Source organism: Schistocerca nitens, chromosome 1 (assembly GCF_023898315.1).
Source record: "Schistocerca nitens isolate TAMUIC-IGC-003100 chromosome 1, iqSchNite1.1, whole genome shotgun sequence".
NCBI lineage: Eukaryota > Metazoa > Arthropoda > Insecta > Orthoptera > Acrididae > Schistocerca > Schistocerca nitens.
Window position 1 is genome coordinate 523,692,118 of NC_064614.1, and position 18,735 is coordinate 523,710,852.

The 18,735-nt window shown below is 38.7% G+C and overlaps 2 protein-coding genes and 1 non-coding gene across 5 annotated transcripts in view; 2 read left to right on the forward strand and 1 right to left on the reverse strand.

Annotated features, from left to right (window-relative positions):
• The window catches only part of LOC126253342 (vacuolar protein sorting-associated protein 4), a 171,477-nt gene extending 157,540 nt beyond the window's left edge, over positions 1-13,937 (forward strand). For all 3 annotated transcript variants that reach the window (XM_049954620.1, XM_049954613.1, XM_049954628.1), the window contains exon 9: positions 12,737-13,937. In XM_049954620.1, the coding sequence (XP_049810577.1) occupies positions 12,737-12,838 (102 nt within the window). In that variant the 3' untranslated portion in view covers positions 12,839-13,937. The remainder of the gene's footprint in view (positions 1-12,736) is intronic.
• Positions 13,938-14,082: 145 nt separating this feature from the next.
• The window catches only part of LOC126253332 (pyruvate dehydrogenase [acetyl-transferring]-phosphatase 1, mitochondrial), a 32,798-nt gene continuing 28,145 nt past the window's right edge, over positions 14,083-18,735 (reverse strand). Inside the window, exon 3 of the mRNA XM_049954600.1 lies at positions 14,083-15,531. Coding sequence (XP_049810557.1) covers positions 14,369-15,531 — 1,163 coding nt within the window. The 3' untranslated portion in view covers positions 14,083-14,368. The remainder of the gene's footprint in view (positions 15,532-18,735) is intronic.
• Trnat-ugu (transfer RNA threonine (anticodon UGU)) lies at positions 16,493-16,567 on the forward strand. The gene has a single exon. It is a non-coding gene; the product is annotated as a tRNA-Thr (tRNA).

Genomic DNA, 18,735 nt, shown 5'->3' on the forward strand with positions numbered 1-18,735 from the left:
ATTTATTTGAAATGAAGTGTTTAATTCTAGACTATTGGATAGTTTCAGCTATTCGCTGCCTTTGAAGTGCACGTTTTCATCTTCTAGCACATAGGCCACTATGCCATAATAAAGAACCAAACATTAGATAATACAGTCCAAGAAAATTTGCATCCTGAAAATCGCACTGAAAAGGTTAATATCAGGTCGAGGACTACTTCACTGGGTATCGGGACTTATGAATGTGCACTTAAAGCTGAATTATGCATTTTAGTATGGTTCACAAAATCTGGATGCTCTTGGAGTATCCTCTAACGTCTTCTTTCTTCTATGACGTAATGTAAGAGCTCTTAATGTTTTTCATGTACAAACATACTTGCTTCCTACGTCATCGTAGCTGCACAAGCATTGTGCCCCCTATTATCTGGTGCTCTCTGGCAGCTGCTGAAACGAACCTATTTCTAACAGGTTGTGGGAAACTATTGCAAATAGTGGTTTGAAAAGTAGTACTTGCAAAGTATATTTCCTTTTACACAACATGAACTATATGCGAGAATGTGCAATGAATTTCTTAAATTGCAGAGTGTTTGACTCATTTAAAAATCAAATTGAAAATTTTACTGGCACATTTGTGTGATGTATCTTAAAATGTAACATGCGTAAAAAAGATCAACATTATATGTGAAGCTTTGATTTTCTTGTAGCAACACAATGTATATTAATTTAAACCATAAACTTTTCTTAGTTGTGTGTACCCGCTACTTAACAGTGATGTTGCTATTGGCTGACTACATCACGTGTCCTATTCTCTGAAAATACGCTGCCATCGGCTGGCGAGATCGCATGACATGAGCTGTGACTGGCTTACAAAAGTGCATAGCAATCTCAATATCAATTCTTTGGAAAGTAACACGCAATATTTGGTGGAATTTGAATTTATAGTTTCGTAATACAATAAATACACAGCATACATGTTCCTGCATGTCAAAGATCTTTTCAAAACTTTTTTTTTTTTTCCAACTGAGTTTCATTTTCTAAAGTGATAGGAAATTCTATGCCGGTGTATAAAGCCATAGTCATTCAAAGGATTGATAAGTTCTTCAGTTCGAGGGAAAGTATGTGGTCACTTCAGACAGAAAAAGTGTATTTTTAACCAGGAAATCTGGGAAAAATCGGGGAGCTTGTTTCCTCATCCGTATATACACCCTGAACTCGCGACTGACACCTTTCAGAAGAGTCCTGTAGATAGCTTCCTGACAGATGTGAGACACCGCTGTGCAGATTTGATGGCTTCAAATAATACTTAACTATGCTGTCCTTGTATGTAACCTCAAAGACTATCCAAACCACCGTTTTCTCTTCTCGGATAAAAGCACATGACCTCCATAAAAACAAAATAAAAACTAAAAATGTATCAATGACCTGTTTATAATGTGGCTGGTAATCACTAAGATTATCATCAGCCAGACACAACAGAGATTACTTTTTAACGAAGCAAAGAAATGAGCAGGTTTCAGAAATGGGCAGTGGACTATTTGCAGGTCACTAATTAAATTATATAATTGGACAATTAGCATTTTATTTGGGGTTCATAGATTTAACCTTCAAGCAGGCACACCTCTGTATGAGGTGCATCACTCACAAATAACTTTTTTTGTACCGTTCCATTGGTGTTTTACAATTGCGAGCCCATACTATTCCTTCATTATTGCTTCAGCTAACAGTAATAAATTGTGTTGTTATATGTCCAAGTGAGCAGCAGTAATATAAGATAAAAAGGCAAGGTAGGTGATAAAAGTTTACAATCTGTGCAAGAAAATGATCCAGATTCCAAGCTATCAGCACAATCTCTCAATGAAGCGGTTATCCATGAGATAATTAGTAATCAAAGAAGTGGTTGGCAGAGATCTGATGGTCATTACTGTGGGGTAACACTTGTATGTGGCAACAGTGTGGTACAATGAAAGGTTCATTTTATTATTGTTGAATTAAACAGTGATTTAGCTCATATAATGTTCATTGATTTTATTATTGTTTCGATAAACTAAGAGCAAACTGTCCACCCGCTCGCTAAATGGCGCACCTGCTCAAGGGTTAAAGAAATTTTTTGACTCAGTTGCAACAAAATCTTGCTGACAGCCCTTGAAAAGCAATGTACTGGTTCAACTGAAACTAATATACTGAAGATTGTACTTGCCAGTGTTATAGCTTCCATTAGAATTCATCAAGATAGTGAGAATGAGGAATCCGTAAAAGAAATACTTTATCACTAAAGCTAGTCTCAGCAGTCCTAGAGGTATGGCATGAAAATAGATGTTAAAATCAGTAATAAGATGACTAAATAATATATCACGATATACTGAAAAGAAAATTATACAAGGGACAGTCATAAGTTGTAATTACCTCAAAAAAATAGTTTCTTGTTTGTTTGCAGGTTCATGTTGTGGCACACATTGAAATCCCCATTCCACAGTACCATATCATGCCCTCACATAAGCCAAACAAAATGGTGTAGCCCATTCATAAACTGAAGTATTGTGCTGCAATCCATTTTCTGCTTTTGACGGGGAACAACATTGCAACATCCATACTGAAGTGGTTGAATGCCAACAATGCACCATCATAACACAGCTATTAGGTGGCACTGATGCTTGCAACAAGATTAAACACGTCTGAATAATGAAACACTAAGTTACAGTTCATATCTCTGTTAAGCACCGGGAATTGCAAGAGAAGTGGTGGCCCTTGTGCTCAAAGAACAGCATATCACAATCAAAGGGATAGTGGAATAAGTGAAAGTCAGTCATGGATCAGTTTTAAACATCTTGCATGACATTTAGAACATGACAAATGTTGCCATCGGCTGGGTTCTGCAACTCCTCATACCCATTCAAAAATCCCACCAAATCAGGGCAGCAGTGGAAATATCTCAGCTGTTTCAGGTCAGTCCAAAAGAATTCATTAGCCACCTAATCACCAGGGATAAATGTGGGGTGAATCACCATTACCCTGAAACAAAGTGGAAATATGCAAATGCACAACTACTGTAAAAGGCTAAGACCCAATCCTGGGCAGGCATGGAGATGTTGAGTGCTTTGTGGGCTGCCATGGTGTGGTGCTAACAGATTACGCCCATTAGGAGCAAAGTGTCACTGCCACATACTACGAAAATCTCTGATGAGGTTATGGGGAAACTGTCCCAGGTATTTGTGCTCTGCAGCAGTGCCCCAGCTCATTCTGCACAGAACACGGGTACATATTCTGCTTTTTTGGGCTATCAAGTTTTACCTTGTTCCACTTTTCTCCTGTTGTGATACCCAGACACTTCTTACTCTTTCTTTTTCTGAGGAAACCTTTGTGTGGTAGTCATTTCCAGAATGACAATGACAATGGCAGTGGGATATGGACTTCTAATGCGCAAGTGGTTCAAAAACGAAGGGTCACCCTAAGAGCAGTGGAGGAATGCTCATTGGGTATTACTAGGAAGGGAAGGAAACACAAGTGTATTAGGGAAGAGGTTGGAGTGTAAGATGTAATTAAGACTGGGAATGCTTTGTTCCAAGCTATAAGAAAATACAGTCTAATCAAAGGTGATGAGATGATACGTGCATTAGCCATATGGATGCTTATAGCTGAAGATCATATTGGATAATAAATAATTGCAAGGGTAACAACTCACTGTATAGTCAAAGCATTGAGTCATTGATAGGAATATAAAAAAGATGTAATTTTGCTGAGCTTTCAGACGAGAGAGTGCGTGCCCCCTTCCCCAACTCTTCCTCCCCTTTTCACACACAAAACATAGCTGGGGTCAGGGGTTGTGCTCATAGAGTGGGTTAGGAGAGTAAAGGAGGAGAAGAGAGTGGCTGATGGCTGGGAGCAAGAGGCAGCAGTTGCACAAGATAATGATGTGGCACTGAAGAGTTCACTCTGGTGCAGGCATGGGAGCTGTAAATATGACATAATGATGTGGATTGGGAGATGGAGGTATAACTGAGGAAAAAGGAAATTGCAGAGAGAAGGGTTCAGTGAAGAGGGGGGGGGGGGAGGGGGGCATAGGTTATTGGCTAGGGAAATTGCGTCTAGGAGGTTTACAAGATCGGATGATGTGTTGCAAGGGCAGTTCACTTCCATTTAAATCAGAGAAGGTGGTGTTGGGGTGAAGCATCCAGATGGCACAGTTTATGAAGCAGCCACTGAAGAAAAGTAAGTTGTTCTCAACAGTGTGATGCACCACTGTGACAGTTTGGCAGTTGCCATTCATTTGGGTGGGCAGCTGGTTGGTAGTCATGTTCACTTAAAATGCTGTGGAGCAGTTGCTGCAGAGCTGGTATACATTATGGCTGCTTTCTTAGGCAGTCCTGCTTCTAATGGGATAGGATATTCCAGTGACTGGAGTGGGATGTACTAGGTAGGTGCATTTGACTGGTCTTACACTTGGATCTTCCACAGGGGTATGACCTCTGTGGCGAGGAATTAGGAGTAGCTGTGATGTATGTGTCGCCTATGATATTTCATAGATTTTGGGACACGTGAGAAGTAGGTGTGTGTGTGTGTGTGTGTGTGTGTGTGTGTGTGTGTGTGTGTGTGTGTGTGTGTGTGTGTTTTGATACAGGCTTTGTATGATCGATTCCTGAACCAAGTCAACTAATAAAGAATCATCACAAGTGTCTCATCTGCTCCTTTACTGAGTAAGAATATTTGATTAGTTAGTAGCACATTATTTGCTGTGTGAATGCTCGGCTGCTCCAGTTCTGTGTAGGAATATTTGAAAAGGTAGCACCACATTGTATATGTTACGTGGGTGATCTGTATAATACAGAAAAATATGAAATTCATAATGCACAACGTGAGTGAATTATATTCACCATGTATGTAAAATTAGAGTATTTGTGGCTGGTTGCATTCACCATTGACAATTCTTAATAAGTCTCCAATGAGCGTTGTGCTCTTTTAATTCAAAATTCTGTTCAACATTAAAATTGATTGATTTCAGTGAAGCAACTATGCAATTTTCTCATCAGCCAGTTTTCAAGGAAAAGTTGATAATATTATTCATTTGGCCAACTATCTTCTAATCTGCTTAATACCTCTAAAGAAAATTGGAGTGCAACAGAGGAAAATGGATGGTGCACTGCCATTTAACAAGATTTGAAGATCCAAGATAGCTTTCAGGATTGAATGTATCACATCACAAATATATCCACCTGACTGTTGATAGGTCCCTTAACAGATCCTCAACATTACTAATGAGATAACCAGTCTCCTAGTGGAACAAAAAACCTCATTCTGCAAACCACTTTCACATCCAGACAATCATCAGATAACCCAGCCAACTATTGAATGATGTTGGGGAATAGGTAAATAATTTGAGAGGATAGGAATAGATAATGGAAAGAGATTTCAAGTTTCAACAGAGCTTCCACTCCAGCCTCTATGAAGAGTTGGTCTGAAGAATTTATGGAAGGACCCAATCAAAAAATATTCTTGCTGCAACTCTTTAACAATGTCTTGTTAGAAGGGCAGTAGCCTGGCTCCTAGAAGAAAGCAAGAGTTTCTTCCTGACCAGATGCAGTAATTGTATTTAGAGTAACTTGCAAGTCTTGTAGACTTACATTTTGACCCAGTAGTAGTAGTTAAATTTTTACAAGGATACTGAATTTACCATGGTATTACAGTTTAAGAACAAACAGATTAAAGTATAATTCTTATATACAGGCATTTACATACTTGTCAACAACAGGACAGTGTAGCCTTTTGTAGAAATCATACCAGCAATTGCCTGAAGTAATTCATATTTTGATTATCAAATACGCCGGGAGAAACTCAAGAATCACAATTATGGTCTTAACTGGCCAGTTTGGTAGGGAATTATCAAAAATGCAAACAATTCTTTTTTGCCATATCTGTTTAAAAATTTGTCGCCTTTTAACTATGTTTTTTAATGTACTTTGTTATCTGTCTCACCTTTTTCAAGGGTCACCATGGCTCCTCACCCTGTAAACAAGGTGTTGTGGTCACCATTAACTTATCTGTATTAACTATATGACAGGACCATGTTGCTATATCTTGAGGATACAAAGTCCATGTCAGCTGGAAATCTTAAACACCTGTCACTATAATATAAATTCACTTGCTGCTGCTTTTATTACGCATATATTTCACCTTCATTACGTACATTCCATGTTACAGCATAAGACTTTAACAAAGTACATAATACATAGTAGCCTTGCCATTTTTCACTTGTATGTTATCTTTGAGTTTTTCTTGACAAGTGACATCAGGATCACTACCTTCCGTAGCGAATCTCCGAAGTGGGATGACTTATTTATGGTCTAACTGCCCCGACCAGCAAGTGTCTCCAAGTGTAGGAATCCAGGTGCTCATCACACCTGCCTTGCAGATAGGCTGCATCCATCTTCAGTCTCATGACATGCACGAAAGAAAAAGAAAATTTCCCACACAATATGCAGTCCAAAACGAACCCTTACGTACTAAAATCACAAGATGCTTGCTCAGGGTCATGACTACCATTTGTTGGTTAAAGAGACAGAGGGAGTAAGTGATATGTTACCCCTCAATATTCATGCTTTTTTATGCTGAAGGGAGGAAACAGTGGCAGTGGAAAAGAGGCAGGAAAGTAATAAGTACTGGAAGATATTAGACAGTGGTTGTATTATGGAAAGAGTGGAGGAGACCTTGGCAGTGGGTGAGAGTCAGTGATGATGGGAGACAGTCTCTATGACAGTGACAATGGGGAAGAGAGAATAGTGACAGTGAGAGGAGACAGCAACAATGAGAATGAATGAATGAGATGATGATGTTTGGTTTGTGGGGCACTCAACTGCGCGGTCATCAGTGCCCGTACAAAGTCCCAGTTTTTACACAGTCCTTTTTCTTTCCATAATCCAATCTAGTCGCTCTCAGAAATGATGATATGATGAGGACAACACAAACACCCAGTCCCCGGGCAGAGAAAATCCCCAACTCGGCCGGAAATTGAATCCGGGACCCTATGATCCAGAGGCAGCAATGCTAGCCCCTAGACCACTAGCTGTGGACAAATGAATGAGACAGTAGCAATGAGAGAGAGGAGAGTAGTAGTAGTGGAAGAGGAGGAGGGGGATAGAATGAGAGATTGTGGCTGAGAGGTGGGGGGGGGTGGGGGGGGGGTGCTGAGGAAGGTGGTACCCCCACTTTTTAGTCAATCTTTTACACAGAAACATATTCACCTTTTTTTTGTATTCAGATAGCAGCATTTTTCCATTAGTTGATAAAATGCATTACTTGTAACAAAACTAACCTCCAGTCTGCAGACTAATTTTTATTTGGAAACTTGAAGCTTACATGGTGAAAAGAACCAAACTTTCTTTGACAATAAAAAAAATATTTTCTTCTGTTGCTTTAACTTACCAATAAATTAGTCATCCTGAATCCATGGTTGAGTAAATAGTTATTTACAACCTAGTAAATTGATTCCTTCCATATTTTTGAGGTACAGTAAGTCTTATATTCGAAATCTTTTTTTAAGTTGAGATTGTATGTAGGATGTTGTCGATCACAATGATTTTGAAGTTGTGTGCACAAACTTGTCTGACTATGGCAGTCATATTTCCTTGGAGTGCCTGTAAAACTGATCTATTAATAGGATAATCCCAAAAGTAAGGTCTCCAATTTTTTTATAAGCACATAGACCTGTTTATTCCTGCAGTGGTTTACATCTATTTACAGCGTAAACATTTAGCTATTTTTCGACATATCTGTTGATGCATGGCAGTTTTTGTATGCTCATGTCATACCAGCTCGCCGCCATGCTGTTCAGAAAATTATGAACCTCTTCTTTCACCTCGTTGTCAGAGCTGAATCGCTGGGACCACAATTAACGCTAACAGGTACTGTGAGACTCTGAAAAAACTCAACCGGGCAATTCAGAACTGGAGAAGAGGAATGTTGAGCAAGGGCATACACATTTTCCATGACAACACTCGCCCACATATCGCTCGGCAAACCGTTGCTCTCCTGCAACAGTTTCAGTGGAATGTAATCACCCACCCTATAGTCCTGACTTGATGCCCAGTGACTATCCCCTGTTTCCTAGGTTAACAGAACATTTGTCCGGAAAGCGATTCAGCTCCAACGACGAGGTGAAAGAAGAGTTTCATAACTTTCTGAACAGCATGGCGGCAAGCTGGTATGACATGGGCATACAAAAACTGCCACAGCATCTACAAAAATGCATCGACAGAAATGGTGATTTGTCTAAAAATAGCTAAATGTTCAAGTAAACTAATGTAGAAATAAACAGATCAATGTGCTTACAAAAAAGTAGGAAAACTTACTTTTGGGATTATCCTCGCAATAGAGCAGATCGATATGAAATGCCGTTTCTGCTCTGATATACTTTGTGCTGTGCACTCTATCCATCAGTATTTCCCCAGCAGAAAAAAATTGTTCAGATTATTGAACACACATTTCTTCCATTATAGCAGATATGGAAATTAGTATCAGTCTGCTGAGTTCCTGGCCATTTTGGACTGGTGGTGAAAGAACCTTTTGGGAAATAGACTTAGGCATAATGTGTGTTTCTCTGCTTGCAATTAACCACAAAATGGGGACTTTCCTAGTTTATAAGTGTAACATTTGTAATAAACTTTCATATTTATCAAGTTTTCTACCTAAAAGACAAGGAGAAAACATGAAGTGTTGTTCCAGAAACTATCAGTGCCGTCCGCAACATGAGAGAAGTGGAACATCATGTGATTTATAGTAACATTTAACTGTGTAAAAGATCTTTCCTGGCTAAAGCTAAGAAGAAAAAAGCTTCTGTGAATTGGGGTGAGGAAATAATAAAAAAAAATTACCTGAGAAAATGACACTAACACAGAACTAAATGTAGATATTTACAAATGAGTTGGAAACAAAGCAGCAGTCAACTTCTGTATTCCAAGATGAACCAAAACATTTGTTCACAAAGTGCTTCCAAGACAATGATCGCTTGTTTCTTTCATTGCACTGAACATGTCACTGAAGTCAGTGCCAAGTGGTTATAAAACAATTATTTGCCACAGGTCATGGGAAAAAATAGAAAAAACAACCAAAACATCACGACATTCTTCACAGAGTTAGCTGTGCTATTTTAAATCAAACAGTTGATTATTTGACGGAGAGTAACATTTAATTAATATTGTTTCATCTGTATACACAGAAAAGGTAACAACTAGGAATAGGAAATGACAGTATGACTCAAAACACCAGAGAACTTCTCAATGCATTTCTCCTAACTCGTGACATCTTGATTCATGAGAGTTCAAGGACAACAGCAGCCATGGACCTCTGTGGAATTGACCAATTTGCAGATTTATAAATGGAGGTGTGGCCTGAAACACCAAGCAGCATATGAGAAAAATTTGATCGTTTCATTTGAACAGGATCATCACATGACGAGAGCAGAATAGGGCTTTGCTAAAATTGTGTATTGATGGCAATGAAGAGGAAATGCTGGGCTTGAGAATAATTTCATGGATGATCCAGAAAATGAAGTGCATCATCATATTTGTGGACTGTGGAAGAGCTTTGAAAGCAAAAATACTATAGGTATAGTTTGCCATTTTTAATAATCGTGAAGGATTTGAAGGAAGTTGGCATCACCTACTAGTTGTTCTTTGCAGGTTACTAGTGCAGATATGAGTGAAAATGGCAGTAGGTTAGTCATTTTGTGGGGAGGTAAAAAGTTATTACAACAAATTCATAAATACTAAGATGAACAGAACAGATTTTTGTTATCAGCCACTTCTAAGTAAACAAAATTTTACATATAATGCATACAGGATGAAGAAAAATTCAAGCACTTTGCAGCGCACTTCCTCACACACTAGCGATACAGAAATGTCTCTCACAAAATTTTATCCTGCTCATATTTCCGACAGTGAATGGACATTAAAGATTGGCAATCTGGCAGTACTGTAATCACACATACAGTAACTACATCTGTCAGGATGTAGTATTAGTGCTGTGCAGTTGGTACGGTGGATAGCGTTTTGCTTAGCATGCAGGAGGTAAAGGGTTCAATTCTGGGTCGAGGCATACTGCTTTTGTTTGCCAGTTTCATTCTTCTGTACAATACTGTTTCTTAAGCCACATGTATCCAACATTTACATAGTACAGTGTTGTGTGATGGCGAACATAGCAGGAACATGGTCACACACATGAGAAATAGACAGTTGAAACAAGCACACACACAGTCATAGGACAGAATAACTACAAAAACAGCATCAGTTTCAAGATGCTAAAGATGATTGCACAGTTGAATAACTCAACATCTACTAGTCATTTATCTACATGCAGTACTTCCTCTCAAATGTAAGATATTGGCAACCAGTGACAATAATAATTTCCATGTTAATATCACAATGTGTTTAAAAAAGAATTTATTGTCCTCGGAGCAGATTATCAAAGCGACACCCCTGCACGTCAAAACATTGCACAACCCTATGGATCATACAGCTCTGGACTCTTCGCAACATAGCTGCTTCCACCAATGCAAGAGCAGCATGAAATCGCGCTATCTGTTCTTCCACATGTATCAGCGGAGTGGAAATCACATGCTCCTTCAAGTGTCATGACAGAAATAAATCCAGGGGATTTAGGTCGAGTGAATGCAGAGGCCATACAATTGGACCAAGCCATTTCCCTGAAAATGTTGTTTCTAAATACCGTCGCACATTAATTCCAAAGTGTGTGGAGATGCACCATCATATTGAAATCGTAACCTACACCAAACGTGAAGTCAAGTGCGTTAGGCAAATAGTTTGAGGAATGCTCAATACCTTCGTACAGTCAACCGATCAGGGATCCAAACTCCTGTCTCCCAATTTTCTGGCCCAGACGTTGATGCCAAAGCGAACCTGACATCCATGGTTGTGGGGGTGATGTGCAGGTTAACATGAATGGTGGGCATTGTGCATATTGAAGACACCCTCATGAGTAAACACTGCTTCATCTGACAGTGTTTATGAAGTCAGCATTGGTTTCTTGTTGTTGTTGGAACCATTCAGAGAATTGCATCTGCAGATGGCGGTCCATAGGATGCAGGTGTTGCATTAAAGAATAACAGACTATGCTTGTGCAGAATGTCAACGACAGTGTATTGCGAGACACACAGCTGCCTCGCTATGCTACACGTACTTCCATAGGATTCTTGGTGTATGATCTCAATAGCTGGAGTACAGTGAGTCCATGGACGACCTGTGTCACGAGATGGTGGAAGGAGAGAACCGGTCTCATGAAGGCGAAGCTTCAGATGAGTAAACACATTTTTATCTGGATGAAGTCCATGAGGATATCTAACAGCATATTCATGAGCAAAGACACCAGCCCAGTTATTACATGCATCAATGACAAGAAGCATATCCACATATTCATCATTTGTGTATGCCATACATCTACCACATTCTTTTAGAATATAACAAGAAGAAAATAAGATATGTGTACAAATGTATATAGAGTCAGTCATGGGCGCGTTACTCCTCTAGCAACTAATTCTGTCTGGTGAACAGCACATTTAGAATACATACATCATTAGTCGCAGTGGACTGTTCCACCTAACGTGAATCACCTTCTCTTAAAGATTTTGTTTCTGCATGGTTCATCCCGACATTCTAACTGTGAATGTTAATTTTCGCATTGCACTCTTTCCCATGGTGATACTTACTAAAAACAGCATGCACTAATCAGACTCAGTGTTGAAAGGATTAATTAGTGGTTTGAATGGTGATGATAAACACAAATGGTAACATTTGGAAATTACTTGCAAAACATGTTGCTAGCCCGATTGACGTAAGGCCTGAATGAAATGTAATGGACCTGAATGTAGCAAGAATAATCGATGGGACCATTGGAGGAGGGTACACAGAAAACAGGTTTGAAATCTAGTAGATGCAGTGATGTGAAACAATTTGCGTACACAGGGTGCAAAAAGGCTTGTTTAAAAGCTGTCCAGTGAAAACGATCGTATTTCCAAGTGCAAATGTTTTGTAGAAAACGCACTCTAATCTCAACCCAGAATCGAATGCTCGACCTCGTGCATGGTAAGCCAAAACGCTATCCACTGTAAAACACTACTCCTCTATACTGATAGACATAGTTACTGTACATGTCATTACAATGTTGCTGTTTGTCTCTGCGTGCAACCCCCCCCCCCCCCCCCCCCACTGTCTTAGCATTCGTGAATATAAACTTCAGAATAAAGACAAATCGTAGACTAATTCAATGGAAACAATAAAATGTTAGTTTCTGAATAGAATTTAAATTGGGTTTAGTTCTAAGTTATTTCTTCATGTAAATAAATTGTTTTAGAATAGATGTTCTGGCAGATAATCAAAAATACGAGCAGTTAGAGCTTTGTGTTAATGCACACAACTGCCACAACTATCTATTTGTTTTGCAGGTATAACAACCAGGTTTGAGACAACAGCAGCTGTAGATAGTTAATACACTGCTCAAGTTATGCGGTCAGGACTTTGTGTTTAACCTGGTAGCCATACTCCTAGGAAATAGTTAACACTAACATTACATTGTTTGCAGACTCAGTCGAAAGAGGGCAGCACAATTCAATTTGTTTCCAGAATTGCCATGAAGTTTAATTCTCTTATGTAAAAAGTTAGTTATTAGTTAGAGTATCATATTTTGTACTTTTTTGTCTACATGAGTATAAATGATTTTCTCTTCTTTTCTTTCCATGTTGCCATTTGTCACATAGAATGACATGCTTCGATCTTTAGCGACATCCAAACCAACACTAAATGAAGAGGACATGGCAAAACTTGAGAAGTTTAAGGAAGATTTTGGCCAGGAAGGTTAACTGCAGCTTTCAGTCTTCATCTGGCTGTTTCAAGAACTTTATATTTTATGAATCACGGTCTCCTTGAACTTTTTTTTTTTTTTTTGCATGCTTGTAAAAAGCTGTTGCAAAGCAAGAGTGAATTGTCTGTGTGTGATATTCTTGTACTGAACAATGCATAGTTACAGTAGAATGGAAGGGCAAGGAGGCAGTGCCAACAAAACTGTATACTGTTGAATTTGAAACATCACTTCGTGCGCATGTGTGGAAATTATTTTGGTAAATAAGAGCATTTAGCATGTGTAGAGCCATAACGGGCGTGTTCTCCCTCTGATTAAAGCAAGAGGTTTCAGTCTGAATGAAACCGGAACATGACCAGAAGAGTTAGTTAATATTTGTTGCATTTTACTTCTGCCTAAAAATATTTAACTTAAAATTCTAGAAAGGATGTAAAGAGATACTGATTTTGTGAGCTTGTGAGTTGCTTGTCTTCACCTAAATGATGATATTTTCTTCCTTTCCTGGGAGAGAAGAGGGATCCACAAAACTGCATCAATGATGAATTCCAGGTTAGAGCAAACTTGCTATAAAAAATACAGAAAATTTCATGTGTTTAACTTCAGTTTCATTTTTTTATGTCCACTTACTAAAAGTTAATTTTTATGTATATTTTATACCTGTCTTTCCCTTTTAGGCAATTTTTGTGTTATATTGTGATGTACATAACAAAGATCTAAGTGTGAGCTGAAGTATAGCAAACCATGTTCTTTAGTGTGTGAATGTTTTTATGTTTATTTACGTGTAACTTTAATGTTGTATGACTCCATTCACGGAATAAAAACTTGTACAGTCATATGGCTAATAGATTCAGTATATAAATTGCTTTAAGAGTGGGGTGTTTTACATCTCCATCTCTGCTTCAGTTCATCTCAGCTTTAATGTAAGTTTTTACTGCTCTTGTTATTAGAGCAGAATTCACTCTTACATGTTGCCAGGAATCAAATATTCCACAAGGGTGATAATTTTTGTTGTTTAGTTGTTTTACAGTGATATTGCTGACAAGGAAAGAGCAGTGTGTAAAACCACAGGAATGACAGTAAATAAATTTTTATGCGTGTTACCTGCTTGTCCATTTAAATTGTGTAAGACTGTTAAAAGTAACACAGAGCCAGTAATGCCAATACATACTGTTCCACACAGCATAAATTAGAGTATTTTTGAAAGAAATAATTTTATTTCGTACGATTCAATATCGTGATATAGCTGCTCATTGTGCTGATATCAGAAATACACTTCAACAAGCTTGTCAGAAGCTTGTATATTATGAAAGATGTAAGTTAAAGTACTAAACTTTGGTAATGAGATATTTATATTGTATTGCTATAACACTTTGATCTGTACATTGTATAAATTAAATCAGTAAATGTCTCATCTAACAGAAAATAAATAAATATATATATATATAATGTTACATACATAATTACACGGAGCTATTTATTTTGTTTTAAAGTACCTGCAGTCACCGTCACTTGCATATAAAGGTACCCAGTTTCATGGAGGGCAGTGCCTCAGATATTCAGAATCAAAGTAAATTACTGAGATTGTGATGTCATCACGAAATAACCTCACAATTCCTTCTGGCATGCTAAGTAGTTGTGAAAGTTTACCATGATCAATACCATATTCAGTTCCACCTAAAGCATTTCTAAGTAAATGAGTAGCAGCATTTGTATCAATAGGTTTTTTCTTCAGGCCTTCCTTACGCTGAAGTAACATTTTATTTATTTCAGATATACGCATATTTTTTCTAGGTAACCGAAAGGGACTTAAAGTCACTTTGCCACTCATATGTTCACCTACAAGTCTCACAACTTGCAATGGTGACACTAAATCCCAAAGTCCGTCTGAAGCAATAACAAGAAATTTGTCTCTTGGTGTAAGCCGATAATGAGTGACATCTGGACAAGCTGTGAGATACGGTGGAGTGTAATAATGAGGAGCTAAAGAATTTTCTCCAAAGTATGGTTTGACAATATGATTGAGAATATCCCTGCTCCATTTGTATCTGAAATCACCCAGAGCTCTCAGAGGAGCTAACTGGCCTAAGAGTCGTTCCATTTTTATGACAGTATCTCTTTCATTTGGTGGGTGCTCTTTCAGTATCCTCTCAACTTCACTTCTGTTATCAGAATTATGTTCTGTTGTCAACTTCTTAGCTACCCATGTACCACCATCATTTAACACACCTATGACACCAACACAGTCACCAGCACTTGCTATATGCAAATGTGGTCCATCTATATGAGCTACACATGCAACTGCTCCAGACATGGCAACTGTTAATGTTTCTATATTAATCCTGCCACTCTGATCCTGTAATGCTTCACGAGATATATCTTCATCTAGTCTCAAAAAAGCTCTTTCCATGGCTTCTTTCATATGAAAGTCCATATGAGATGTTTTTGTACTAGAAAGCTCTTTAACAAAAGTTAAAAAACTGTTTTTGTATAATTCACTCAATTCTTCTGTTAACACTACTTTATCATTATACTCTTCTAATAATTTGATACATTCATCATTCCCCAGTGACTGTAGGTACCTCTGTAGATCATCTGGTGGAAGTAGACAAGCAGCTATATAATGAAGAAGTCGTTTGGCAACAACCTGAGCACAAGATGGTCCACCATGACCATCAAAAACTCCTACTAGCATTCCTGTGGGTAGGGAAAAAAAATTAAAAAATTTTTTGAGTCCACACATTTCAACTCTGGTAGCAATGTGATTAAAACTTATAATAGAATACACAGCTTATTACATACAAAAATACTGAAATTAGCATACTATCATTTGTTATTCAAGAACTGTAACAGCAACACACTAGACCACATTTGCAGTAATCTGCCTTTAATTTCAGAGTTAAGTACACTCCCTTAACAGATTTTTTTTTTCTTTTGTCCACTTTTGTGCAAGAAGAGAAATAAAAATTTACTTTAGAAATAATTTAGTGCTGTTCAAAAATCTGATGAAGTGTATGTATGAACACAACACAGTTATACATCACATCATCTGTATTAACTGTGTGCATGTCAGGAGCTCTTATTCCTGCTGCCTTTTTTAACAGTATCACTAACTTTGTTTTCTATTTTGGAAACTAAAAATATAACAATGCTGTCATCAGGAAATGTTTTATTCTAAATCATGATACTGTAACAGTAAACTCATTTATGTAATGCAGACAGTAAGAGAATAAAGTAAATGCAATGTTTGTTTAACAAACTATGAGGAGGGTTCGAGTCCCGGTCGGGGCACACATTTTCAACATGTCCCCAATGAAGTACATCAACGCCTGTTTGCAGCTAGGGTGTCCATTTAATTATCATTTCATTTCTAGCAAAGCTGCACGGTCATCCACGGTAACTGTTCGTTCTGGAACAGATACTACCGTCATACATAGTTAAAAAATATGGCTTCCTGGCCATTGACCTTCTTGTGCGAACGCACACGCTATGCCCGAACTCGTACGGGACTTGGTAGATTAATCTGCCATGAGTACTGAGTATGATGGGCAAACATCTATTAGGCGCACTACGAATGTAGTGGTGTGGACATGTTGGGAATGTGGATCTCACGGGGAGCGTGCAAGGGATAAGTCCCTGCAGACGCACTATCCTCTGTGCCCGCGGTGGCTCAGTTGGATAGAGCGTCTGCCATGTAAGCAGGAGATCCCGGGTTCGAGTCCCGGTCGGGGCACACATTTTCAACATGTCCCCAATGAAGTACATCAACGCCTGTTTGCAGCTAGGGTGTCCATTTAATTATCATTTCATGAGGAGGTAAGTTAAGAAAAGTAAATACATAAAATTACTTGAATACGCAAACTTTTAAATCAACCTACTGACAATATGTGAAAATTCATTTATAACATACCTACAACTACTTCCTCCTCAAATATAAGTAATTGAACATATTCCTTCAATAAGGGGACAGAGAGGAAGGGGAAGACATTCACCGACAACACTTTTTACCTCTGTCTTATGCTAAACTTTTCATATCTATATATCCACAACATTTTTTACCTCTGTCTTATGCTAAACTTTTCATATCTATACATCCACAACATTTGAAAATCATTTTACATATTTCAATCTATCTTTGCCAATTCAACAAACTCTGCTTCTTCTAGTGTCTGTCTATTCCCAAATGCCATAGCATATCTTTACGTTCGAATAATATTTCCCTTCATCTGGTATGCTTTCCACACTTTTTCACATCCACTTTATTTTTGCAATATAGCCTATGTCATCTTATGAAAAAACTTAATGTTTTTAGACATTCATTCACTGCATTTTCAAAAACTACTTCTTTCAATATTTAATATCACTAAATTTCTTTTGTTGAACTTTTTTATTCACCTGGGCTATTTGTCCATCTTATTTATTTTTCCCCTTGTTAGGTACCACAATTATTTCACTTCTGTACTACATCTTTGCCAATTTTAACATTTACCAATATGGTAACAAAAGTTCTAGTATAATATACTTAATTTAGGAGTAAAGGTCCTCCACTGCCCAATATATCGCCTTTATGATTGTTGACCACCTCTCTGATGACTCCATCCATGAGCCCACTAACCACCAACAGCACATGCATTTCGACAGTTGTCACAGCTTCCACATCCAAATATTATTCCCATTTAGCCTGGCCATCTATGGACAGCATACCAGGAATGAGAAAAATTCCATCGCCCAGTATGCTGAAGGTACCATCCTCCAAAACCTAGTCTGCAGATTTCCCAAACCATATCTTCACACTCCCTAATACTCCCACAACCCCAAAGAATCAGCTGCAAAGGAGCAGCCCCTTCATCATCTACTATCACCCTGGACTGGAGCAGATGAACTATGTCCTTCACCAGGTAGGGATGTCCTGTGCGCAATCCTACTTAACTCTTCTAACGTGGTATTCTGCCAAACATCTGACCTACCAACTTCTTGGTCCATCCTTATGCCACTCCCACTCCAAACCTGTGCTGCAGGGGTCAAATCCCTGTGAATGGCCCAGCTGCAAGACCTGCCATTTCACCCACCCAGCACATTCTGTGCTAGTTCTGTAACAGGAATTTCTGCACAGGATTTTATGAGGGCTTTACCACCAACATCCTGCTTTCTGAATGAAACTGTGGCCAAGAACGGAATTAACCACAGCTGCTGAGCAAAACATGCTCAAGTCCAATCGCTGCTTCAAAATCCATGCCATCAGAATACTTCCCTTCAGTAAAGCTTTTCTGAACTACACAAAGCTTTTCTGAACTACACAGATTGGAGTTACACTTGCAACACATTATTCACTCCCATAATCCTCCTAGCCTCACTCTTTCCTAAACCAGTGCACGCATACCCTTTAATCAAGTTTCCCCTTCCACTGTCATGTCATCCCCACACATCATCATTGTGCACTGCATCAACTCACTGGGTTCAGTGCCCATGTGTCAGTCTTAGACCATGGCACCTGCTGTCCTCCCTCCAGCATTTCTATACCGTGTACCTGCTGCCGCCAGCTGCCTGTCCCGAACACCTCGTCCCGCTTCTTTCTTCCTCTAGTTCACCCCAGTCTACCTGCTGATCTGCATATTCAACCAGCACAATGTAGCTGTACAGGTTGTGTGTGTGTGTGTGTGTGTGTGTGTGTGTGTGTGTGTGTGTGTGCGCTCTAGCTAAAGCTAGCAATTTTTCCCGTTCTTTCCGAGCCCCTTCCATTCTGTCACAAGATTCAAACTTCTAACATTATGAAGTTCTTTGTAAAGGAACTGTATATCATCAAAGGAAGTGCTCATGATGATCTTACATAACACACGTGTTGTTGGTTGTTGTACTGCACTTTCTGCTTCTCTACAGCAGTAGTTCCAGGGGCCTCTTGCT